Consider the following 27,124-nt stretch of genomic DNA (forward strand, 5'->3'; position numbering starts at 1 on the left):
TGCTCAGGTGAGCGATGTGGCCCATGGGCCTCTTGTTTTATTATGTGCTTTTGTCATTATGTGATGTATTTTATGTGTTGCATTTAAACATCTTGAAAGTGATGGTATTTTGTCTTTTTGTTGTGTGCTTTTGTCATCTTTTGTGTTTCCGAAGGATTAATGAAGGAGTCTTAAGTAAAGATGATTATTCAATAATGTGTTAGTTTTTATAATTTCAGCCATATTCCTCCTGAAGCAGACACCCTGAAATTTCAATGTTTTCTTTCCCAATAGCAACTATGTTTCCTGTTAATTAATCATGAACATAAATTGGTATATTATAGAGGTGAAATGTACTCTCTCTCTCTCTCTCTCTCTCTCTCTCTCTCTCTCTCTCTCTCTCTCTCTCTCTCTCTCTCTCTCTCTCTCGGTCATATATAAAAACAACTCCAATATAAGGGTATGTAGTCCCTATGCGGAAGCTTGTATTTATATAAAAGTAGTGATTCGGTTCTACTGTCAACCGGGAACAGTTGACATTTGAAATGAGTGATTAGGTTATCAATGATAATTATAAATTCTCTGACATTAATGAAATTGTCAATGCATTGACACCATGACATTGACAGAATAAAATTGTCAATGCATTTACACGTTGACATTGACAAAATGGAATTGTCAATGCATTGAAACGTTGACATTGACAAAATGGAATTGTCAATGCATTGACACGTTGACATTGACAAAATGGAATTGTCAATGCATTGACACGTTCACATCGACAAAATACAATTGTCAATGCATTGACACGTTGACATTGACAAAATGAAATTGTCAATGCATTGACACGTTGACATTGACAAATTGCAATTCTCAATGCATTGACACGTTGACATTGACAAAATGCAATTCGACTGATTAGGTTTAGTCTTGCACCCTCCTGAGAGGTTAGGGTTAGTACTTGCACTAGTATTCGACTGATTAGGGTTAGTCTCGCATCCATCCGAGAGATTAGGGTTAGTCCTCGCACATTATTCGATTAGGGTTAGTTTAGCATCTGCCCGTGAGATTTTATCTGAACGTCTTAGTCCTTGCATACCATCGATGAATTAGGGTTAGTAACTCGTTCTTTTACATAAATTAAGAAAATCAGTTGTTTCTGTAATTTTTCCGACATCATATAATTCAACTTTAAAGACATTTCGTTTGTTTACATGGAAGAATGGCTAAGTTCGAAAGAAATGACACAATATTTATCAATTTAGGTCTAAAAACGAAGTTTTAAACTAAACTTTTAACCGTAGAAATCGATTATATCTGTTTAAAATTAATGCTTCGAAATTAAGAAATGTTTTGATTATAATATTATAGGTATACAAAAAATATTGTAGCATAGTTTTGATTGTTATATTAAGCAACACAATTTGACCCCCCCCCCCCCTCCCATAAAAACACAAACACAGTGTTCAATACATGTATTTAAAATTCAGATACGATTGAAACAAATTTTATAATCAATTATAATCCTTTTCTAATGGCCTTTCAAGCAATACACATTCTCTTCTTTTTTCCTTTAATTTCAGAAAAGTAGGCTTCCCCTAATCGATCTGATGCAAATTCTATTATGCTTTCGGCATCGATTTGCAAGTATACCAATGCATGAAATTAATGCCCCACCTGGATGAGAAAAAATGAAAGGAGTTCTACCATGTAGATTACCCATCTATCTTGATGAATTCATGTATCGCTATAGATTTGGCCATTCTAATGGAGATGTGTTCTTTCAGTTGATAGAAGACGTTTCCAAATTTTCAACTGTATAAAACTGTAAAATATGAATTCAAGATAAATCAAACCTTTCATTCTTAAAATTACGTTGATCGGGTACCTTTAACGACAACTTTCAAATTTGTCAATGTCAACTTGTCGATGCATTGACAATTTTTTAAATCTGTCAATGTCAACGTGTCGATGCATTGACAGTTTATTAATATGTCAATGTCAACATGTCGATGCATTGAGATTTTTTTTTAAACTGTCAATGTCAACGTGTCAATGCATTGACAGTTTTTTAATATGTCAATGTCAACGTGTCGATGCATTGACAATTATTAAATTTGTCAATGTCAACATGTCGATGCATTGAGATTTTTTTTTAAACTGTCAATGTCAACGTGTCGATGCATTGACAGTTTTTTAATATATCAATGTCGACGTGTCGATGCATTGACACTTTTTTCAATTGGTCAATGTCAACGTGTCAATGCACTGAATTTTTTTTTAATTTGTCAATGTCGACGTGTCAATGCAATGTCAGTTCTTTAGTTATCTTCAACTACAAAATTTGTCAATGTCGACGTGTCCATGCATTCATTTGACTTCTGTTTTTATGTGTGGCTATTTATAATGCGCATTGATTTTCTACAAGGGATTTACAGCCGGAACTATTTATTCCGTATACTCCATTTGATGTATGAATATTTTTATATTGTTTTAGTCAAAGAACTACTTTATCCTTATATTGGAGTTGAGCCAAAACAAGAAAGTTGCTTCTAAAAAGAAAAAGTAAAACACACAACACATTACTGTTGATTTTTACTATTAAGAGTCTTTAGAATAGCCCTTGACTGCTGGAATTCGCTACTGGGAATGCGTTTACGAAACATTAGAAGCCCACCTGAAATGTTATCAATAAGAAATATATAGTAATACTATCCAAAAGCGAGGTGCATTTTAATAATAAAAAAAAAAACTACACTCATTTTATTTCAAACCAGGTGCGTGATGTAGTCTATGCATGTCGATTCGGGTTGAAAAAGTACATGTAAGCGTTTTTAATGTGCCATTTACCTAGATATAACTGTAAAAAATGTGTTTAGATGAAAGACACATTTTAAACACATTCTTGTCATGCACCCATTATTAGATGCGTTTAAATTTTAAACGTGTTGCATGTAAATTTCAATACACGTAATGGAAAGTGTTTTGAAACTATAAATACCTACATGTTTAGAGTTTTAACACAATTCTAAACACTTCGAGATTCACCTTTAGAAGCACAGGCACCTGACGTTACTTATTTTTCTTTTAATAAAAAAAATATACACATACCGAATGTGTATATTTTTTTATTAAATGAAAAATAAGTAACGTCAGGTGCCTGTGTTTAGAAGCTAAATACTTCAATGTCTTAAACAAGGATCTGCAAGACAAACTAAAAAAAATTAAAGTTGTTTAGTTTAAACTTTATTCATATCTAGACATCATATTAAAATGTTGAAAATAAATGATCTAACACACTGTACAGTAAAGCTGCTCTCAAAGAAGCATTGTTTGGTGGAACGCCTTTTACAATAGAATGATTCAATTATTTGTACATTTAGTCTTTTATAGAAGTATTGGCAGATCGTATACTTTTTAGCATCTAAAGAGTTGGTAACATCCAGTTGTTGAATTGTCTGCATTTTAAGCGGTAACACAGTTAATCCTCATAATTAAAATTAAAATTATGTACAGTATGTTTTTTTTTATTTAGTGTGTTCGAAGAGCTTTCCTTTGAAGTCACGTGGTTATATAGGTATAAATAGTCAGGGTAATGCAATGGAGTGTAATGAATTTGGGCTATACAGTTGGATTAATAAAATGGTTATGTATTAGAACTGAATAAAAGCACTAGCGAATAGCGTTCCTACTTAACATGTGTTGTGTTTTATTCATTTAGCACTTCATTTATTTATATTCGGACGAACGAAGTGAGGGAGAATATAAGATTCGAGACGTTTCGTGTTCTTTTTATAGTGTGATGCAATACAGTTCATGGCAGACTTGTGTAGCGTGTTAGCACTCTAAAATCTGACACCGTAAATATAAGTAACTGGATGGCTCTCAATAAATGATACTTTTGACCCCCGACAACTTTCTGATCTTTTTAAACCAACTGATTTTTAAATTAAATGATGGACTCCGTAAATAATTAAAATAAGATTCAAATATCTTGAGATGATGGTTTATTTTGACTTAATCTCTTAACAAACAAATCAATTAAAATTCAAACACTTACAAAATTCAATCAAGAAAATACAATAAAAAAAATCAAAGTGGCTGCAGACGTCCTAACCCTAAATTTACCCCAAAATATTGAGCTTCCCTAAGAAATAATTAATTCCTGAAGCGACTCTAATAAATAAATGCTAAATATTACTTCTCCAATTTACTGAATTAAAAAAATATTAAGAAATTTCCCCAAAGTTATTAAAATTTCACCTACGTCCTATCTTAAACCAAAAAAATACGGAGTCCCCGTTATACAACGGTAGCTCACTTATATACCCAAGGGGAACGGTCCCGTTCCAAAACACAACGGAATCCGTTGGAAAGCAACGGAATTCCAAAGAAAAATACAACGGAAAATAGTTCCCGTCTATTAAAAAATTACTTTAATAAGTATAAAATATAAAAAAAAATAATAACTCTAATTCATTAATGTATCAAAAAAAAAACATAATTAATTACCTTAAAGCTCATTTTTCTCAGTAATGGCAAAAATCGGTCAGCGCATAAATATCATATGCGCGGATCAAGAAGTAAACGAAAATTCACCCATAATGCATTGCGCCGCCATATAAATAGAAAACAGACCTGTCTGCAGTTTACAACATGTGCTTGCATAATACAGGTAAAATACTAGTGAAAAACGTAATTTAATCAAAACATCTATAGTGGTTCATACTCTTTTTACAACATTTATGCAATTATTTCAACAAGGACATCGTTAAATACGAAAGGATATGCATGTATTACATATACACGTTCTACTTTCACTTTGACTACGAAGACATGAAAAGTTGTGAATCCAAATTTTGAACATCACCTTATAAATATACAATACATGCGGTCAAATTACTCAAATTGTGAATCATTCATAGGATTAAATTAATATGGCAAGATTTGTATTCTAAATTCAAATAAAATATGGAAACTTGAAATGACCAAACATTACATTTGATATATATATTACAATGTGAAACGTTATTTACTTTGCTCATCATATATTCACTTTTGATATAAATAAAAGCATACAAACCCTATATCAATAACAATATTAAACCTTTTGCATGTATTTTACTATTTCTGTGGTGGTTGGCTCTCAAGTTATCAACTTTAATTCTTGAAAACATCGTTTACTGTTTTGTTGTGATTTTCATTGTTTGACAACAGCGCTAAATATTAACGTTCAAATGAATAATATGCATCATTTCCGGGAAGATAACTCTAAGCTTGACCGTTTTAAAACAAAAAGAAGTTCAATATCTAAACGCGTATAGATTTTAAATACATTTAGGCATAAGTGTTTTGTAGTTAAATACAATCTCAAACACATTAAAAATGTTTGTTTTTAAGCTCTAAAAGTTTTTTTAAACTATAGTTTCTACAGAACCATCATTTTAGAAATCACAGACTCCATTTTTTAAACAGAAGTAGCTAAATTGAAAAAAGAAAAACTCATGGAAAAATTGAGGAAAAGTCTAAGTTAATCGACATAATGAAACAAAAAAAAAAAAAAAATAGGCTCAACCCTTTCCTTCTTGATAGTTAAAAGGAAAAATGCACCCTCGTATGATGGGAAAGCGCATATCCGCCTTTAGCAGATTTTTCGCTTTTAGTGAGAAATTTTTTTCCCTCTCTTGTCGTTGCTCTCAACAAGTTCTAAGTCGAATTTTAGTGGGTATATGGATGCACTCTCTCTCATTAGTTGAAAGTATCTGGACCTTCCTTTGTAAAATGTCTAATTTGAAAAATATGGGAAGCAGTTCTAGAATTTGTGCAGATTAGCACATTGATATTTAGGAATTTAATCAGTTTCAATACTTCTGCTTTAATGGGAGAAATGTTGAAAATGTTCCGTATAGGAATAGCTGTAATTATTTTCAGACTATATTAGGTGGAAAATTTCATCAGAAATTGAAAAGGAATAAATGAAAACATTTAAAAATATCTAAAAATCACAAAAGGTAACTATAATTGTATATGGAATAATTCCATTAGAAATAGTCTTTCTGTTTGCTATCTCATAAGGCTTATGACTGAATGTTCAAGCAATTAAATAAAACGTGTGACGCCAAATCTGATTGAATACCTAGCTTTTAAAAATGTTTCTGAGTCATGAAAATACAGATCCTATTTGTAGAAAGCGATTAATGGGCATTTTGTACTTCACTACTTGTAGAGTCCCATATATTGACAAGGAAATGTGTTATTTTCACTTTTTATGAAGGGTCTCATAAAGCGTAAATGGTTAAATAAACAATTAATTGACAAAACTGATATCATTTTAACTTTACTTCTATAACATTCAAGGAATTAACTGGTACGTGTATTTGAGAAAATAAAATCTCAAGCTTTTCAATCGTCAATCAAGGCATCCTATGTGACTTTTCTTAACGTCATACAACCCTTCTTCACGAAAGTGTTTTTACGGAATTTTGGACAATACCTCCTTGATTATCTTTTTTTTTCAAAGCTTGTAATTAGTAAATTTCTATTGTCTGATTAGTGATCATTTTGCCAATATAGAATATAAAAGAAAATATAGCAGCATGTACTATATGATTGTATCCCCTCAATAATATCTTTAAATATGACCTTTTTGTCAATTTAAGGTAATTTGAAATGTCGGTAGTGAATACCCAACTGAAAAATGAAATTGTTTCCATGCAACTACTGGGAGTATATAGGCCCGTATTTATGGAGCGCCGCATTTTAAACATAAAGTAACATACACAAATGATTTAAAGATAATTAAGTACAATTGATTTCAAAATAGGTACAATAATTGTCAATTGAGTTAAAGATAGGTACAATGATATATTTAAGCTCAGTATGGTACAATAAGCTCAATATGGTACAATGAAACATAATCAAGCAGGAATTGAACATAGCCAATAGGTACAATTCAATTAAACCTATATATATATATATATATATATATATATAGGTTCTTTTTTTCTGTAGTTGAAAACATGTATAACTAACAGCGACATCATGAACATGGAGGAAACTGCACGGAGTATTTTACAATGTATTGGTTGTTAGGTTATCTTTATAAATGAAGATACGTTCAATTCAGTGCCTACATGTATCTTTAAATCAATTATGTATATCTGTATCTTAAATGAATAGCTACTATATAAGATTTTTAATTTCTATTGTATTTGAATGTATTAAAACAAATAATACAAAAATACACTATATATCCTGAAACCTGATCGGTGCTGATTCTGGGCTAGATATTTGGTCTTAGTGGGATCCGACGCCAGGCGTCCACCAAATATCTAGCCCAGCAGAATATCCACCGAGATAACATGAAACCAATAGCAAGCGCCCATGGTTAAATTAATCAACAAGAAATATCTCATTCTGTGACTTCATATATGTGATGCATTTAATATAATGAAATCTGTATTTTTGTGAATTATGTAGCTGTATGTATGAGACTATGAGTTGCGCCACATGTGCTTATAAATAATTATAATTATGCATTCCTGAAGCACCGTCCCTTGATGTCTTTTGTAGACTGGCAACCATTAAAAGACCTTTATCTTTTAATATATTTACAATATTTGCACACCACCATGTACAAAATTGCTTTAATCTTTTTATTATGTTCATTAATGAAAACTTAATATGACTTTTTACAAATGAAAATGAGTAAATCTTAGTATTACTAAGTCAATTCATATAAAAATATTGTATATGATTTTTGAATATTTATACTATGTTGTATTTACAATATTTGCATACCTTAATTCATGGGTAAATTGGTTTAATGTTTCATTATGTACATTGTCTCTATTTTATGTAATAATATATACTTGTATCTGTGTTATGCCCCCATTGGGACCATGATTGGAAATAAATTCTATTCTATTCTATTCTATTATATTCTATTCTATAAATAAATATGTTAATTTGACTTTAGATATGTGTTCTTGAAAACATATACATGAACCAACAAATGGAACAAAATGGAGGCGGTAAGCAGCATCTTCAGTCACGCTCTGTAAGTAAATAACAGCTAGTTGCGGATCCAGAGGGGGTACGGGGGTTGCACTCCCCCCCCCCCCCCCCGACCCCGACCCTTGGATTTGCAAAAAAAAAGAGGAAGAAGAAAGCCCCAAATTTTTGTTGTGTTTTTACTATAGAAAATGTTCAGGCTAATATGTTGTAATATAATATAAAATAAATTTTGTTGTGAATACAAAGAGAAACCCCACCCCCTGTACAAGATAGGATTTTCGGGTTCAAAGATATATTTTTCTTTTCTTTTTCGAAAATTTTCAGGCAATTTATTTATGCAAGTACTTTTTCCCAGGTTTATCAACCTCTCACTTTTAAAAACCATGCATATTCCATCCGGTCTCCTATTGCGTTATTTAACTACATGTTTGTGTAAAACGTACGTTATTACAACTCGTTTCCCCTACAACACCCCCCCCCCCCCCCTTGAAAAATTCTCGTTTGAATGAAGCGTAGCGGAGTCAGCCGAGGATTGCCGATTGACTTGTCGTCGCCCGATGCGATTACGAAATGCACTCGGAGTTCCTCGGATGGTTCGTAGCCAATCGGGGATTGACGATTGTACGAAATGACCCCAATCGGCAATCCTCGGCTGACTCCGTTACGCTTCCGAGGAGCTCAAAGGGAGATGGCAAAATTTAGTTATTTTTAGTGTAGGGGATTTCCATGAAAATGTCTGAGAAGTGTTCCAATAATTCCTCGCCTCAAAACGTAAGTCAGAAATGGAAGTGTGTGGTGTTTTGAATGGTTATAACTGATTAGTAATATTAGTCTTTTAATATCATGACGAAAGAATATCCAAGTGATTATTGTAAATTTATACAGTCAAAAAAGTACTTGTATGTTTTTGAATCACCTTCAAACCTGTTTCTTTTTCATCTGTTTATAGTGACACGTACTAAACTTTACAAAAGTCTTACGTCAGTTACGGAAGTGGGTAATTCCAGTATCAAAGAGTTTTCAAGAAGTCGAAGTAAACGAACTTGGATAAATTTTAAATTTATTTATGTTTATAATTAAATTATAATGCTATATTTTAGTATAACAAGAATTCTACAAGTTCAAGAAGTGATAAATTTATCAAATTCTTGAAAACTTTTACTGTAAATGTACCCATTTCTTGTGGATTTTATGAATATAATCTCTCCATCAATGGCAGTACAATTCAAAGATACAATGACATTGCTAATTTTATTTGGAAATCCTTTATTTTGAAGGTTGAAATTTTCTCTTTATAGCATAAACCTATTAAGTTCATGTATAGGTCTAGAGCTTTATCTAATAGCTGTAGACCTGTAGCTCTCTGAAAAAATATATTGACAGACCGGAGAGCTACAGTGCCACCTCATTGTAAAAATGTTATATTTATTGCGCACAAAAAAGTGTATCTTGATTTATATTGCCATGTTTTTAAACTGTCATCTCAAAATATTACTAACCATGTGTTCCTAACATATTCTTTCACTGTTTCCACAAAAAACATTCCTTATAATTGTTGTAAATAGCCCCCCTGGCCCTGAAATCGAGATCATCGAGAAATCGAGAAAATTTCGTCTATTTTAATATACTGCCATTTTGGTTTGCAAGATAATTTGGTCCAAGTCGCACTTTGTGCAGATGTCAACTACGAGAGTACTTCATAGAAAAGTAAGGAGTTTTTTTTTTAAATCTATCTTTTTCGCGATTGAGGTAAGAAATTGGAAGAATTAATCCAGAACTAAGCCGCAACTTATCATGCTTTTTGTGCACAATAAATATACAGTTGTTACAATGAGTGGCACTGTAGCTCTCTGGTCTAGCTGTCAATTTATTTTTTCGGAGAGCTACAGATCTGCAGCTAGAACTTTATAGATCTATGTTAAAATTTATATATATAGTTTTCTACTAACGTCAAACCTGGCCTGATGTTATAATGACCACCAAATAAAATCCAAATACATGTATTTAATTAAAAATTGTATGTTATAGTTATTAAATGTTTTTAAATTAAATTTAGATGTAAAAAAAGACAAAAGATGGTTGTACAGGGAATATTTAGTAGTGGTGCAAGCCGTTTGAGGCAGGTATGTAATTAACTATCATTTGATCACCACTGGAGTTTTAGTTTGTTATAGTGTTAGAATGTTTCTTCAAAACTTTACTTGACAAATGAAACCTTAAAGTGATGACGTTTACTCGTTTTCCAATGAATTTAAGGCCAAATAAACTTGTGCTTTCTGTCAGCTAGGGCTTATATACCTAAGTACATGTATATATATAGGACCCTATACTTTTCTTAAATAAAACTGTCCTTAGAATATGTAGAAAATGCTGTAGGACTGCTTTGGAACTCTTAAAGATTAGGGAAAAATGTACAGGAAGATCAACACTTTGAAGTTATGATCATGATGATAAAAGCTTTTAAACAGTTCTTGAGAAGGGAGATTTCAGTGTTTTGCTGTTTGTCAAAAGATCTACCATGGTGTTAAAAATACAACAAAAAAAAATCATTTGCAGGAAAGCATGAGCTGTGTATTTAGGACCTAAAATATTTATTTTCATGATTTTGTACATTTAGCATGTTTAGGTTTTATATTTCATAAAATTAAGATTCACTTCGAACAAAAGACGGTCAATGAATTTTGATAAATATTGGGAACTTACATGTAAAAGTTGAAAATTTCAATGTTTTTACATTTTAGATACTTTGTGGATTGCATTTTAGCCTGTTCTCTCTCATGTCCATTAAATGCAATTTAATTAAAAGATATTAAAAAGCTTGAACATCGATTAGTGTATGTGTTCGTAACTTAATAATGTTCTTGAACACTACCTGTTAAATTTGGTTATCATTATTTGTTTTCTGATTCAGCTTGCTTTTCCCTTCAGGCAAGTGGGATACTTACTAAAATGAAGCTTGACGATTCAAAAGTTGATTCTCCTAATATGGATGTTGATTCCATTGAAGCCGTGATAAGGGAATTAAAACCGTCTTTGCTTAAGACGTATGAAGATAAACATGATAAACATATAGAGGAATTTATGACTGTGGGACCTACAGAAACCACCAAACTTTTGTTGCAAATGAGCATTCTGATTTTTGATTTCTCACTGATCCATTCTGACATTGATAAATTATCCTTCCATGAAAAAGGAAAGCACAGAGATCTTACCCGGGATGAGTTAATGCAATTCTTAAAAAAGTGCATGGCAGAAAAGTACAGTGATAAATGCATGATAGCTTTTTTGAATATGATGACTGTGACTATATACCCAAAGGAGATTGTAGAAATTATCAAATTTTATTCTGAATTTTCCAACGTGTCCATTCAAAAGAGAAGATTGAATGCCTTCATGAAAACAGATAGAAGCATGCATTCTTTAAAATATACAGAGATGACTTTAATTCAATTAAACGTGAAAGAAGATTGTGGAAATTTGCAAATTCCAGTCTCAAGTATTTTTGATGATGCAAAAAAATCTATATCTAAAAATGCTACAGCTGCAGAGTCTAAATATCTTTTGAAGTTGGAAAAAATGCAAAAAATTGACTATATGTGTAAGGCTAGGAAATCTAATACAAAAGAATCAAAATCTCTAGGTATAAAAACTGGGAAAGCAAATGCTAAAACAGGTTATTTGAAACATGACAATAAAACAATAGAGAAAGAAAAAAGCTCAGAAACAATAAGTTTACGTAAATTTAAAACAGATTTAAGTGGTGAAGAGAATTGGCCAATGAAATCAATCCGCAAAGTACCTAGATCTGCAGTTCCACCTTTGCATAGAAGACCTTTATTTTCTATACTTGAAAGCAAAAGCTCATTGAGAGATGAGCTTGGAATACAATTCACAAATGATGAGGTTATGTTACCATTTCTTACTGTAGCTTTAAATGAAGTTATTCACAAGAAGCATCATCTTCGAGTGAAACTGCTGCCCAATTCCAAACCACTGCCCAGACATGTTACTATGCCAGAGGATATTGTGACATTTGAACCTCTGTCCATGTTTAGATATTTTGGGATATCCACAACAATTATGGCATATCCTTTTATTCATGAAGTAAATGGGATGATGGAAAACCACTTCAATCGGCTGGCTTCATTTAAGGACTGGCCACTGAGTGCTCCAGTGTCTGCACTGCGGTTAGTTGACTCTGGCTTTTACTTTGATGTTCAGAGATCTTCTGTGGCATGTTATGACTGTAAGCTTCACATTGAAACTAGAGAACTAAGTTCTCTCCTTGGAGGTGATACTGTTCTGAACATGCATTTGAGATTGTCAGAAAACTGTTCTCATGCTCTTCAACAGAAGAAAGATAAGGAAGGTGTAGGAAATTTTGTTTTACCATTTCATAAGCCAAAAAGTGAAATGAACAGTGGTATCTTCAGTTCCAATTTCCATGGTGCTCTACAGATGGAGAATAGCAACCCAGTCCCTGAATTGTCAAATTTAGGAATAAGTGAGAAAAATGGATCAAATACTAGTACCAGCAATATTTTTCAACCATACATTGGAGCATCTAGTGAAAATATCAATGTGCAACAGCAAGACAAAATATCTAACATAACAAGGGATTTCTTGTTCAATAAAGATGAAGAAACTTATCTTAAATATGACAGTGGATACAACTCGCAGAAAGGTATTTCTCGTCCAACAGAGAATGTGTCGGATGCAAGAGGACTTCCGATTCAGACAGAGAGCACAGATTCCTTAAGCTACTTGACAATGCTTGGTGAGCCCCACCTTCAGCCTCATTCAATGTTTGGAGGAGACACCATTGCTGCTACTGCAGAATCAGAGGAGATGGAAAGTGCCCCATCTCCAGGAATACCAATCCATGACACAAATGAAATAAAGAAATCTTCGACAAATGCATCCTTATTTGATTCCATAGCGGCAGAAGAAGAACCTTCTTACTCAATGAGGCATCCAGATTACAAAACTGTAGAATCCAGATTGAAAACCTTTGTATTCTGGCCCTTCAATGATAAACAGAATAAGGTCTTGTTGGTGCAGTGTGGGTTCTTCTTCACTGGTCAGCAGGACATTGTAAGGTGCTTTGCCTGTGATATTGGCCTTGCTGAGTGGGACGAAACAGATGACCCATGGTCAGAGCACGCCAGACACTCCCCACACTGTAAATATCTCAAAAAAATGAAAGGACAGGACTTCATTAATCATGTGCAGCAAGAATGGAGAAAAGTAAGTTGATATGTTGAAGAAAAATTGATAGATTAGAAAGAAAATTATCTTCATTTTATTGACACAACAATACTACTAGTTTAAAAGATTAAGCAGATTCAACAAAAGCCAAGAAAAAATGAATGCACACTTGATTTACATACTGTGTATAATTTAAGCAGTATTTCTGCAGATATAATATTAATAACTTGATCATGAAGTTCTGTTGGTGCATTTCATTTAGATATATAATCCTAAAACGCCTCAGATGCAAGATTTTAACAGACGACTAGAATCCTTCCAAACAGAGAAATGGCCTTCGTCTATTACCCAGACTCCAAAACAAATTGCTGAAGCTGGATTTTACTTCACAGGTAATTATAATTAATCCTTAAACTATTAAAGGGTTGTAATTCGAAAAGGGACATATATTGTACAATGTATCCATACCATCATTACTATGATGCTATTTAGTGTAAAGTTCATCAAATTTGTTTGACCTTTGACCTAGGTGAGGAGGATGCCGTCCGATGTCATTATTGTGATGGGGGATTACGGGAGTGGGAACCAGGTAAGATGAGTGTGATAATCTTTATAATGGATAAATTATATTTACTATGTTTTGAATGAGTTGTTGATAACAGGAGTTGTGTCATTGTTGTGTTAAGGTGATGACCCTTGGACTGAGCATGCTCGATGGTTTCCATTCTGTAAGTTTGTTATGAAGATCAAAGGAATACAATTCATTGATGAAATTCAACAGAAATATGGGATGGTAAGTTAAATAAATATATCATTATGATGATTTTTTTAAAAAACAAAAATCTGGGTTTGACCTTGAAAAAATTCTATCTTTATAGTTTTTAAATGGGTTCTAATGAAGGAAAAAATTCTAATGCTGAAAACTGAAAGTGTTATTTATTTTCAAGTAAATTAGAGCCAAAACATTTCTATATTACTTTAGTTCATTTAGTAAAAACGTTTTAAGGATATGTTTAGATTGAAAGGTCACATTTATTTGTACACTGTACATGTATATAATTGTATGTTTATACAGGGAGCAGGCAATTTGGATTCCTTGTCACAGTCAGGATCTAACACTGCTGGTATGATTCTACACATTTATCTCCATCAATTATTTCATATGAAATTTCAATTATATGATAAAATATTGCTTGAATTTAATTAATTCTCTTTATCTCCATCAAGTATTTCCTATGAAATTTCAATTATATGATAAAATATTGCTTGAATTTAATTAATCCTCTGCGAGAGTAGATAATCATTTACCCATCCTATGTTAGGTCCTGGAAAGCCCAGTGAAGAGGACAACAACCCTATTTGCTCACAAGCTGCCAGGAGTCTTATCAGCATGGGGTATTCTAGGGTCAAAGTTCAACATGTCATTGACAGATTTGTTGCAGAAAAAGGTAGTTATACAAATTTTTAGTCTATAACCTTGCATACTGTGAAATCCCTATCATTTGTGGAGGATCAATGTTCATTGATTTTATAGGTTACCTTTATCATTGAATTTACAGCCCCACTACTTGTTATTTTGTCAATATAGATTTATTAATTGAATCATCTAAGTATACTTGGTACTCATGAAATTACCTCCCCACTAACCCAAAATATGTTGTTTCAAGCAGATCTTTGAAACAAACACATGTATTTTTTTTTATTTTAGAATCTTCACTGATAATATATGCACATTTTATTAAATCAGGACACAATGACTATACTACCAGTAATCTTTTGGACTTATTGTTGGAAATGGAGGATAAAGGAGAAACATTTCCTCCTGAACCAACTGTCCAGCCACAGTCCAAGCCTACCTCTCAAGGCTTAGGGAACATAGCATCATTTACAGGTAATTTACAAGGAGGTCTTCAATTCATTTGAAATCATTTTAATTTTCCAATAAAGTTCTGTACATATGCATATGTTCTAACGTGTGTGTAATTCCTGTCTTTCAGAAACTTCAGAAAGTGAACAAGGTGAGTTTCAGATATTATACAATGTACATACTGAATAAGACGTTGTTTCCAATAGTGGTGATCACCAGGACACGATGTTTTTTTATACATGGGTGCATTTATGGATCAATCATCAATCTAATCTGAAATTTTGTCAGGATGACAAAATAAATAAATGCACAATTTAAGATTCTACATGTACAGGTGACTCTCGATCTCTCGAAGTTCAGGGGACCGCAAGAAAAGTTCGAGAGATCGAAGGGTTCAAGAGATAGAAAGTAAATAAAATCCGGAATTTTGAGTTCCGATCATCGAAGTTCGACTTTTATAGATACCGGAAGTATATGTAAATAAAGTCATTGCACGTTTTCAATCGTATTTTACTGGTAATTTACTTGATATCAACAACAATGATCATATTTCGATTAAATAAAATGAATTCCTAAAGTTTCAATATTTATTTGTTCCTATTTCATTATTACATGAAACCCTAATAGCAATTGTCGGTTTGGCTTTTCCGCGGCTTGATCGGGTCTTTCACCAGTGTTCACCAGATTTTTCTTAATCGGTATTCAGTCCTTGAGAAAGGAATTTCTTGTGCAATATTTGCCATACTGGGATTATGTAGACTCTATATAATCATAATGAAATTTCGTAGTCTATTGAAACTTACTGAAACAAATATCTATAAATTAATTTCAAGAAAATTATCGTCACGGTTTCAATTCAAAATAAGTTATTAAGAATTAGTTTATAATTTACCCTGTGAATAATAACCAATTAATTTTATCAACACACGAACGACCCATAGGTGTAGTGTCATCTGTGTAAACACCCAGTTAACACCTCCATGCCAGCCCAAGGCGTTCACTTTTTCCAGGTAAGTCCAGGCTGCATCAATTTCACACTTGATTGGCGTGTATACATGTGCAATCAAAACTTCGAGAGATAGAGGGTAAAATTTAATGAAATTTGTGTAACGGGACCCAGGTTTTGGTTCGAGAGATAGAGAACTTCGAGAGATAGAAGTTGGAGAGATCAGGAGTAAATTTGCTTAGTTATATAGGGGGAAAAAACGGGACCGGAGGTTGACTTCGAGAGATCGAGAACTTCGAGAGATCGGAGTTCGAGCCATTGAGAGTCACCTGTATTTGCAATAGTTCCTGCTTAAAAATACATGTACAGTGAAAACTGTATAATCCGACACCTGAATAATCCGACACACTGTGAATTCCGACGTTAAATTTCTTTCCAATTTTTGTATTTCCCTCGTTTTTAACACTGTGCAATCCGACACCCTGTCTATTCCAACACAAAATCTGTCTCCCAGTCCATGTCGTATTAGACAGGTTTCACTGTATTTCATATTTCAAAGATTCCTTTATGATTAAAGCTGATTAACGTATAACTAGCTCCTATATTGCATGATAAAAAAGGTTATTCAGAACCATTATGTATTTTTAGAATTAGATCCAGAAATCATTGAAGAAGAAAACCAGAGACTGAAGAAACAGTTACTGTGTGTTAAATGTGAGAAGTCAGAGCGAGTCATTGTGTTCACTCCCTGTGGTCACAGGCTAGTCTGTAAACCCTGCTCTGATCCAATGAAGAAATGCATCAAATGCAAGAAAAAAATACAAAAGAAAGTCAAAACATTCCTATGCTAACCAGAATTTAGGCCATTCCATGTAGAAATATCCTTTATAATTGTTATACATTATTAATATAATTATTATACATCTGTTGCGAAAATATTTAAACAAGCTATATACACTTGCACATGTATTACACATGTAAAGGATATTTTGGCATGGGGTGGCCTAAAAAGGATTTCTAAGCACACTTCATTGAAAGTGCACTGAGCACTGAATCACAAGCTCTTGCAAAACTTTTTCTCAGTTTACACCCCCTCAACAGTAGACTGAGAAGTTCATAGCCCCAAGAGGTGTCTCATAGAGTCAAAGCTGCAATAATGTAGCCCTCAACGATCTTTTTTTAATCTGTTGTTTCCTCTCCCAAATTAAAAAAAAGGGAGAGGACTACATTATAATTGCAGCTAATAGAGTCAATGTGCCAACAAAGATCTAGAGTCATGATATCAGAAGTCGGAAGTTCAATCGGTAGGAGATTTAAACAAAAATGTCAAAATTTGATTTGTTATTGCAAGAAACATTAAAGTTCAATGATGAGAACATTAAGAAATGGAAAAAAAGTTAGAATCAGCTTGGTAAGTCTGAAGTTCAGAAAAAGTTTGTAGTGTATACATGTATATAGTTATAAAACATTAAAGAGGCTGGCAGCCAGAGCATCAGTCAGACTAGATATATAAAAGTTGCTTTAACTGATTCATGCAATATGAAAGATGGTAAAAGCAGGCTTATTAATGATTAACCATTTTGGTTTTGGAGACATCCCTGAGATTTCTATGAGCTTAAATTTCTATTTATATAAATGAGAAATAGAAGAACATTTTGTAAAATAAGATGTCAGTTATTACTCTAGATGATAACTAAAATATTGGATCAATTAAAAGACCATAGGTATGGTAAAAAATTACATTTTAAGACATTTTACTATTTACAGTATCGATGAGTTTTGTAATATGAATCTTGTGTACGCTTAGGAAACATATTGCTTTATATTAATTTTCTCGTATTACACATTTTCATACAGTACTTTGGCAGTATCTTGTACATAATTTGTATTTGTCTTAGTTTTAGTGTAGATTAACATTTAGTCAAATTAGATTGGTTAGACTGTGAACTACCAGGATGTTATTTATTTGTGGAGTTATTGTTATGTTGTGCAGTAGATGTACTAATTTCCTCAATGGTGACTTGTTGTCATGAGGTCATAAAAATGTGTCAAAAACTATTTAAAAAACAATAAAGAAAAAATTACGAAAAAGAATTGAAATGTAAAATAGATAATTTTTTATAAATTTACATTTTTCTGTTGATGGTGACTGGTCAACTTGTATTACAGATAATTTGAAAAGTTAGCTGCCAGAGTGCTAAATTTCTTCATCAGATCATCATTAAAGTTACATTGTATTTTTTAAAAAAAGGAAGTGCTTATGGTAAGTGCATGTTCATGAAATCAATACTAAAAGTGTACATAGGTGTATGTTATTCTGAATAAGTATTTGTTATTGCCTATAAATTGTACACCTGTATATGTATAATGAGTGCATACACATGTATATAGCAATTTAAATTTTAAAGATTTTTAGCTCTACTGGTCAGAGACCAGAAGAGCTTATGCCATAGTAAGGTGTCCGTCGTCCGTCCGTCTAGCTATCCGTTTGTCTGTAAACAATTTTTCGAAACACTACTCCTCCTACAGTTTTGGTCTGATTTCAATATACATGTAACTTGGCACACAAGTAGACTACACTAAGATACATATAATAGTGCATCGGTTTTTGATTTCGATGAACGGTGTTGCCATGGTTACTAAAAATAGAATTTTCTGTGAAATTCCTTTAAAATGCTACTCCTCTTACAGTTTTGATCTGATTTCAATATAACTTGGCACACAAGTAGGCTACACCAAGATACATATAATAGTTCATCGGTTTTTGATTTCGATGAATGGTGTTGCCATGGTTACTAAAAATAGAAATTTCTGTGAAATTCTTTCAAAATGCTACACCTCCTACAGTTTTGGTCTGATTTCAATATAACTTGGCACACAAGTAGACTACACCAAGATACATATAATAGTGCATCGGTTTTTAATTTCGATGAACGATATTGCCATGGTTACTTAAAATAGAATTTTCTGTGAAATTCAATTAAAACGCTACTCCTTCTACAGTTTTGGTCTGATTTCAATATTACTTGACAAACAAGTAGACTACTCTAAGATACATAATACAGTGCATCGATTTCGATGAACCTTGTTGCCTTGGTTACTACAAATAGAATTTTCTGTAAAATTCCTTTAAAACGCTACTCCTTCTATAGTTTTGGTCTTATGGCCATGGCTTCTTTTCTCATCCTTTGTTATAAGTACAAACCAGTAGAGCTACAGTCTCGACAGAGACTTCTGGTTTTAGTGCGAATCTACATGCACATATTTTATGTACCTAAACATGTATACTGAAAGGAAAAAGAAACGCATAATAAACTTTTGAATAAAATTAAAACTTTTATTTCCAGTATGTTTTCCAGTATTGTTATCAAACAATTTTATCGAACTTTAAACAACAAGTAAGGGAAATCTTGTGTGACTTTGACTTATAATTCCTGAGTTATTGAAATTGATATGTCGATACCCCCAAAATTAAAATAAAAATTCTCATCATCTCCCTTGCGCATCTGTAACAGCCTTGATTTTCTTGTGCATTGAGTTCACCAGAGCATTTATCTTTCTCATAGGATTATCATTCAAGCCTTCCGACGATAGTCTTAGTGGTTGAGAGTAGCTGTGTTATTCCAAAGCCAACAAATCCCCCCGTCCAATGAATCCCACGAATTTTCGATTTAGGATAGAATTTACAGAATCTAGCTGATTTGGTACATGTGAATGTTTGTATGGAAGTCTCGACAAACACTGGCTACATTTTCTCAGCGTGAACATGCTAAAAACGTTACGCATACCACGCGTACGTGCGCGTGTGAGAGTAAAATCGACGTAAAGTTGCCAAGCTTGCGTACCAAATTAGAGCAGAGAGTTTCTGTCAGTATTAGGGTGAAAATATGAGTATGATTGTCTGCTGTAAAAATATCGGTTTCAGTGATAATGACTTGAAAGTAACTGAGGTAGCATGATGAAAAGCACTATCTTGATGTGACGTTGTTACGCACCAACGTCACCGTCATGTTTGGTTGGAAACCTTTTAAGTTACTCTCTGATAACCGAAAAAACTTCTTTGGTTGAAAATTTAAAAACAAACTGCACAGCAACATGTTCTTGCCTTTTTATTCACTTATGGAACTCAATTACTAGACACAATGTAACTTCCGTCAGCCATACCATGATTGCAAGAAATTTATACTGACTGCAAATATCGGAAAACGATGTCTGTAACTCTAATGCATCTCTTGGCATTACAAATTTTGATCATGATATTGTCATAATCAACATGCACGTGTATTTGGCTTTTTATCACTTCCCCAACGTGATGCCATACATTTCATGGTTGAGTAATTTTGACCAGCGATTTTAGTGCACAGTAACCAAATTACACATCTGACCAATTTTCATAATTTTCGGCCACATAGTTAAATATTTTTCGCTATTATGCTATTATGCGTTTCTTTTTCCTTTCAGTGTATTCAATGGAACTTCATTAACTCAAACACTGATACATGTATCTCAAATACAAGGGACAAGTCAAATTGTTTTCGGAGTTCATCTAATTGTTGGGCTTTTTAACGGAGTTTATAATCGAATCTAGTCAGATATTTTGAGTTTCATCTAGGTCCCATTGAGATAAAATGAGGTTTGACTGTATTGATATTCATCATTTTAAAAAAAAACTTTGTCAATTATTTTCTTTAATACATAAATGGTTAGTTACATGGATAATATGCATTTACATGTTCATGTTACAAATTTTGTAACTCATGTGAAACCTCTATACATCGTACATAATTTTTAATCTAATACTTTTACGTATTTGCGTATATTTGAATATAAACTCTATTCTCTGACAAACGAGAAGCTTCAAGGATAGCTAAATTTCACTCGATACAATTTTATACACACATGTATATTGAAGATATTATTCTGTGATTTGTGTCTGCATATTTCAATGCAATTAATGTATATTTTTGATTCAATATAAATTGCTAATTATGAACTTGATCTCTGTGTATTGTTTTAGGACTGAGATACTATTCCAATAAAATGTGTTTGTGAAACACTGATGCCCCCGTATGGCAACATAGCAAAGATTAAACTTTTCTTAAATGCAAATTTTTAAAATATGTTGGTACCCAAAGTATGGTATTCTCACTGGAAATACAATTGTGAAGTGTGAAAGTAGGCCAAGGTTAAATTTTTTTCATAAGTACGCAAATCTTGAAGGTCAAAAGGTCAAGGTAATTGGTATCCAATGAAAGGACTTGCCACAAAAACACATTCATGTATGTGAAGTATGGAAGCTAGCCCTAACCCTTCAAAGGTTATGGCCAAGGTAAAAATTTTCAAAGGTCAAAGTTCTTAATATCAAATGAAAGATGTTGTTTATGAAACACTGATGCCCCCATATGGCAACATAGCGAAGATTAACCTTCTTAAATGCAAACTCACTGGACATACAATTCTGAAAAATGAAAGTAGGCCAAGGTAAAGTTCTTTCATAAGTACGGAAATATCCAAGGTCAAGGTCAAAAGATCAAGGTAATTGGTATCCAATGAAAGGTCTCGCCACAAAAAATACATATGTGAAGTATGGAAGCCCTCGCCCTAACCCTTCAAAAGTTATGGCCAGGGTTAAAAATTTTTAAAAATTAGGTCAAACTCCAAGGTCAAAGGGTTAAAGTCCTTGCTATCAAATAAAAGTTCTTGTTACAAGGATTAAATATTTAAAGTATGAAAGCACTAGCCTTAACCCTTTAAAAGTCATGGTCAAGGTTTGCTTTTTCAAAGCAGGTCAAACTCCAAGTTCAAAGTTCTTGGTATCCATTGAAGGGTCTTTTCACAAGTTTTACATATGTGAAGTATGAGATCACTAGCCCTTAGCGTTCAAGCGTTATGGCCAAGGTTTAAGTTTTTTCATAAGTAGGAAAATCTCCAAAGTCAAGGTGAAAAGGTCAAAGTAATTGGTATCCAATGAAAAGGTCTTGCCATAAAGAATACATATGTGAAGTATGGGAGCCCTAGACCTGACCGTGAGGAAGTTATAGGCAAGATTAACAATTTTGAAAAGTAGGTCAAACTCCAAGGTCAAAGGAACAAAGGTTTTGCTATCAAATGAAAGGTTTTGTCAAAAAGATTAAATAAGTAAAGAATGAAAGCATTAACCCTAACTCTTTGAAAGTTATGGTCAAGGTTTGCTTTTTAAAAGTAGGACAAACTCCAAGGTCAAAGGGTCAAAGTTCTTGGTATCCAATGAAGGATCTTCTCACAAGGATTAAATATGTGAAGTATGAAAGAAAGCCCTATCCCTTACCGTTGAAAAGTTATGGCCAAGGTTAAAGTCTTTTCATAAATACAGAAATCTCCAAAATCAAGGTCAAGCAGGTCAAGATTATTGGTATCTAATGAAAGGCCTTGCCAAAGAGAATATATATGTGAAGTATAAATGTCCTGGTATGTACTGTTCAAAAGATATTGCCAAAGTAAAAGTTTGGAATTTTTCTGTAACAGTTGGTAAAACTCCAAGGTCAAAGGTCAAATTTTTTGGTAACAAAAGAAAAGTCTTGTCAAAAGGAATACGCTTGTGAAATACGAAAGTCATAGTCCACTAAATCAAAAGTTATGGGCAAGGTTAAAGTTTTTGCGGGCAAACAGACAGCTGAAAGGGCGGACACGACGAAAACTATATACCCCCGAAACTTCGTTTACGGGGGCATAAAAAGGTAAAGTATGAAAACACTAGCCCTAACTCTTTAAAAGTTATTGTCAAGGTTTGCTTTTTAAAAGTAGGTCAAACTCCAAGGTCAAGGTCAAAGGGTCAAATCCTTGGTATCCGATGAAGAGTCTTATCACAAGGATTACATATTTGAAGTATGAAAGCACTAGCCCTTACTGTTCAAAAGTTATGGTCAAGGTTAAAGTTTTTCATAAGTTCGAAAATCTCCAAAGTTAACAAGTCAAAGTTATTTGTAATGTATCCAATGAAAGATCTTTCCACAAAGAATACATATATAAAGTATAAAAGTCCAGAAAGTTCCTGGTATCTACTATCAAAAGATATGGTCAAAGTAAAATTTTGGACCGGAATTTTATGTAAAAGTGGGTCAAACTCCAAGGTCAAGGTCAAATTTGGTGGACTTTTTTAAAGGAATTTCACAGAAATTTCTATTTATAGTAACCATGGCAAAACCGTTCATGGAAATCAAAAACCGATGCACTGAATTGCGTATCTTGTGTAGTTCCTTTGTTTCGAGTTATACTGAAATCAGACCAGAACTGTACAAGAAATAACATTTTAAATGTATTTCACATAAATTTCTATTTTTAGTAACCATGGCTACACAGTTCACGGAATTCAAAAACCGATATACTAAAGTATGTACCTTACTGTAGTCTACTTGTGTGCAAAGTTCTATTTAATTCAGACCAAAAACTGTAGGAGGTAGCATTTTAAAAGAATATCACAAAAATTCTATTTTTAGTTACCATGGCAACACTATTAATGGAAATCACAAACCGATGCACTAAATTATATATCTTAGTGTAGTCTACCTGTGTGCCAGGTTATACTGAAATCAGACCAAAAATTGTAGATGGGTACCGTAGCATTTGAAAAGAATTTCACATAAATTTCTATTTTAAGTAAACATGGCAACACTGTTCATGGATATCAAAATCCAATGCACTGGATTATGTACCTTACTGTAGTCTACTTGTGTGCCAAATTATACTGAAATCAGAAAAAAAGTTGTAGTAGGGGTTGCATTTTAAAGGAATTTCACGTAAATTTCTATTTTTAGTAACCATGGCAACAATGTTAATGGAAATCAAAATCCAATGCACTGAATTATGTACCTTACTGTAGTCTACTTGTGTGCCAAGTTATGTATTGAAATCAGACCAAAAACTGTAGGAAGACTAGCATTTTAAAGGAATTTCATAGAAAAATTCTATATTTAGTAACCATGGCAACACCGTTCGTGGAAATCGAAAACCGATGCACGAAATTATGTATTTTACTGTAGTCTATCTGTGTGTCAAGTTATAATGATATCAGACAAAAACTGTAGGAGGAGAAGCATTTAAAAAAAAATGTTTACACACAGACAGACATGCAGCTAGACGCACGGACGATGAACATCAAACTTCTCTGACCATTGAGCTAAAAATGAAGAGCCACACCCTCTCCCAAGGGGAGATAATAAAGATTTCATAAAGATATCTGAAACAGTATAGATTAACTATATTCTATGGCAACGCACTTTAAAAAAAATACGCTGTTTACGAACTTTAAAAAAGACTCCTCGAAGTGTGTTATGTTTTACCGCATTTAATTAATGCAATTTGGAAAAGAAATACTGATGTTTATAATTAAGGTAGTCCGATCCTCAGGTTCATAAAATTAGCAGTTTAGACCGAAGTATATGCATATAAGAAAATGCTCATAAAAAAAATCTTTGAATCCACAAAGTAATATAAATGTACCCACAATATTATTTTCTTTAAAATTAAACATTAAAATTATATTATGTAGGGAAAGTGATAGTCCTGGCCATGGGGAACTCAAATCTTTCTAACTCCTGCAAGGATATACAGTGTACTTTTATACTGTATATAATAACGCATTCGATCCACATAGTCCATACATGTACTGTGTTCAAAATTTGCTAAAGACTTTTATATACAGTAAGTTTTATAGGAACTATGAAGTAAACTTTATCACAATGGTAACAAGTATAATACATTTCGCCCTCGATCTCGTCTAAAAATCAGTCTTGCGCGTCTTGTTTTCTTTTGAGGGTTGGGGTGTGTGTGTGTGGGGGGGGGGGGGGGTTCCGATGAAGGCCTAATTTAAATCAAAGTACTGAGACAGTACTGAAAGACGGGGTCAACCGTCAAACAATTTTCATGCTAGATTTTACAAATGTGATTTTTTAAGGAGTTTTGATAATTTTTTTTAAATTAACAGACTAAAAACAAAACTGTGAATAATATAAATTTGCGTTTTTTATTTAATTTGAAGTAGAAATTTCAATAATTGGTAAGTCTAGAAACCTTTTTGAATTGTCCGAATTTCACCTGGTCCGAATTAATAATTCACCGGAAGTAAACAATGGATGATGCGTACGCAGTCGTAATACTACGCAGGAGAGTACTTTGTTTACTAGTGTGTTTTACAATTAATATTGAGTTTACGTTTACAAAATGCTTCATGAATTTGATTAAAAAAAGTTTATATCACTTTCTTCTGTTTGATACAGAATGTATATTTTTTGATCAAAATAATTTCTGCACTCTTTCATAAAGCGTAGATTTAATTCATGTGTTATCACCACGGCTTCCTTTTTGAGGGCTCTGACAGTAAACTAATAGACGGGGTCACGTGACGTGACCCCGTCTAAAAATCTCAAGATATTTTTTTAAGTAGAGATTGGTAGGTGAAAAATTCATTGAAGATGAGTTGAAAAATAGTTTCGATATGTTTTATTTCTGGAATTAATTGAACAATCTTAATTAATACATTAAAACAATTTTAAAAATAGATCACAGGGGCTAATTTACTCCGAATACATATCCGCAAGGTCAATCGCAAGTTTTATGGCAATTGATATCGGGATCGGGGTCCTTCACTCCATAGTAACCGTAGCGTCAGGAAAAAGAACAATGACCATTTCCCGTTTTTATTCGTAAAGGTTAAAATTTTGGGTAAGTTAATCCCTTTTGTTTTTTATTCAGTTATAATGTTTTATGGGTATTTAACGATTATATTACCCTGTATTTCGTAAGCACAAAAATCAAACAATCCTTTTTGAACCGAATTTCCTCAGTTTCCTTTGTTTTACAAATCCTTTGTTTGCTTGAAAGTAAAAATTTACATTTTGTTTGATTGCATCATTGAAAAGAATAATTGAAATGTCTCAAGATATTAAGAAAATTTATTTTATTTTATTTTTTTCTCATTGTTTTCCCCCAAATTTACAGGTGTACAAATGAAAATGGCTGGAACAAGGGAGCAAGCAAAACAATACCTTGCCACCCACAGAATACCTCAGATGTTTGAGAGTTTGTTGAGCTGTCTAATGCTGGAGAGGCCAGAAGATCCAGTCTCATATATAGAGCGTAAGATGTCAGAACTTAAACAAATTGGACTAGAAAATGTAAACTGGGAAACTTTTGTATTTCACATGCACCCATATAGAGACCCATTGAGAAGAACAATGATTCATGATGAGAGTAAGTACGACAAGGAAAGACAACTCGAAGAAGAAGCCAAGCAAGATAAAGAAAGAGATCAGACACAGAGCCAGGCCAGTTACAAACCAGAAGTCTTTCAGCTCACAGAGACATAACACTAAAGTTATGTAGGCTTTATGAAGATTTTCCATTGGTGCATGGAAGACGAAGAAATTTGTACACATTTTTTTTTTGCCCCATGAATGGGATGTATGTTAAGATTTATATAAAAAACTTATACAATTATGCAGTGCTGCATATTTTTTATATAGTTTGAATACTGAATTTTATTTTTTGTTTATTTTTTCCAGGCCCCCTGTTTCATTCAAAATTTAAATGAAAAATGTTCTGAAGTTTGAATTGCCAGATCATTAATTGTACTAGATACTTTATAACAAATCATGATTTTGAAGATGCATTTCAGTCAACATGAATTGTAAGTATTATATTTTTTATTCATATAAATTAACTTGCCAGTTTTATTTTTTAATACTGAACATTTATACAAGTACTTGTATTAACAAAATATATTGAGAATGAAATACTGCAGATCTAAAGAATTAATAACCCACTTTTCAAGTTTTAAGTTGCTGTTATGGTTTCATTGTCTCAATAGAACTTGTGTTCTTAATACATGCATGTATTGGTTTGCAAAATGTTCAAATATTAAATACATGTATGTATGAATCCCAGTTTTCACAGAAATTTATACCTCATGAGAACTTTATGCTTGAAAATGCATACATGTGTGTATAAAGATTGAATGAACTGTAAACGTGATAAAGTTTAGTTATTCTTAAATTTCTGTTTCCTCTAGTCTTTCTTTTATTCTTCTTTAAGTTTATGTTGCTTATTTTAATTTTTTCCTGTTTGAACCACCA

At 32.8% G+C, this 27,124-nt stretch overlaps 2 protein-coding genes across 3 annotated transcripts; both read left to right on the top strand.

The window, feature by feature from the left end:
* The first annotated feature begins 8,748 nt into the window (after window positions 1–8,748).
* Window positions 8,749–21,014, top strand: LOC134273075 (baculoviral IAP repeat-containing protein 7-A-like). 2 transcript variants are annotated; one of them, XM_062755252.1, is made up of 11 exons: window positions 8,749–8,766; window positions 10,052–10,118; window positions 11,924–13,242; window positions 13,466–13,595; window positions 13,733–13,792; window positions 13,890–13,996; window positions 14,279–14,327; window positions 14,526–14,651; window positions 14,951–15,094; window positions 15,201–15,221; window positions 16,665–21,014. In XM_062755252.1, the coding sequence occupies exons 3-11, from the start codon at window positions 12,007–12,009 to the stop codon at window positions 16,865–16,867; spliced, it is 2,076 nt and encodes a 691-aa protein (XP_062611236.1). In that variant the 5' UTR covers window positions 8,749–8,766; window positions 10,052–10,118; window positions 11,924–12,006; the 3' UTR covers window positions 16,868–21,014. The 2 variants fall into 2 exon arrangements, with proteins under 2 accessions (XP_062611236.1, XP_062611234.1); XM_062755250.1 differs by lacking the exons at window positions 8,749–8,766; window positions 10,052–10,118 and having other exon boundaries at window positions 10,927–13,242.
* A 4,624-nt stretch (window positions 21,015–25,638) lies between these two features.
* Window positions 25,639–27,118, top strand: LOC134273074 (uncharacterized). Its single transcript, XM_062755249.1, has 2 exons — window positions 25,639–25,715; window positions 25,992–27,118. Exon 2 carries the CDS (start codon window positions 26,000–26,002, stop codon window positions 26,357–26,359), a length of 360 nt encoding a protein of 119 aa, XP_062611233.1. The 5' UTR covers window positions 25,639–25,715; window positions 25,992–25,999; the 3' UTR covers window positions 26,360–27,118.
* Window positions 27,119–27,124: the final 6 nt, after the last annotated feature.

Source organism: Saccostrea cucullata, unplaced genomic scaffold (genome assembly GCF_032062105.1).
Source record: "Saccostrea cucullata isolate Sc308-1 unplaced genomic scaffold, CSIRO_AGI_Scuc_v1 ctg8068, whole genome shotgun sequence".
Classification (NCBI taxonomy): Eukaryota; Metazoa; Mollusca; class Bivalvia; order Ostreida; family Ostreidae; genus Saccostrea; species Saccostrea cuccullata.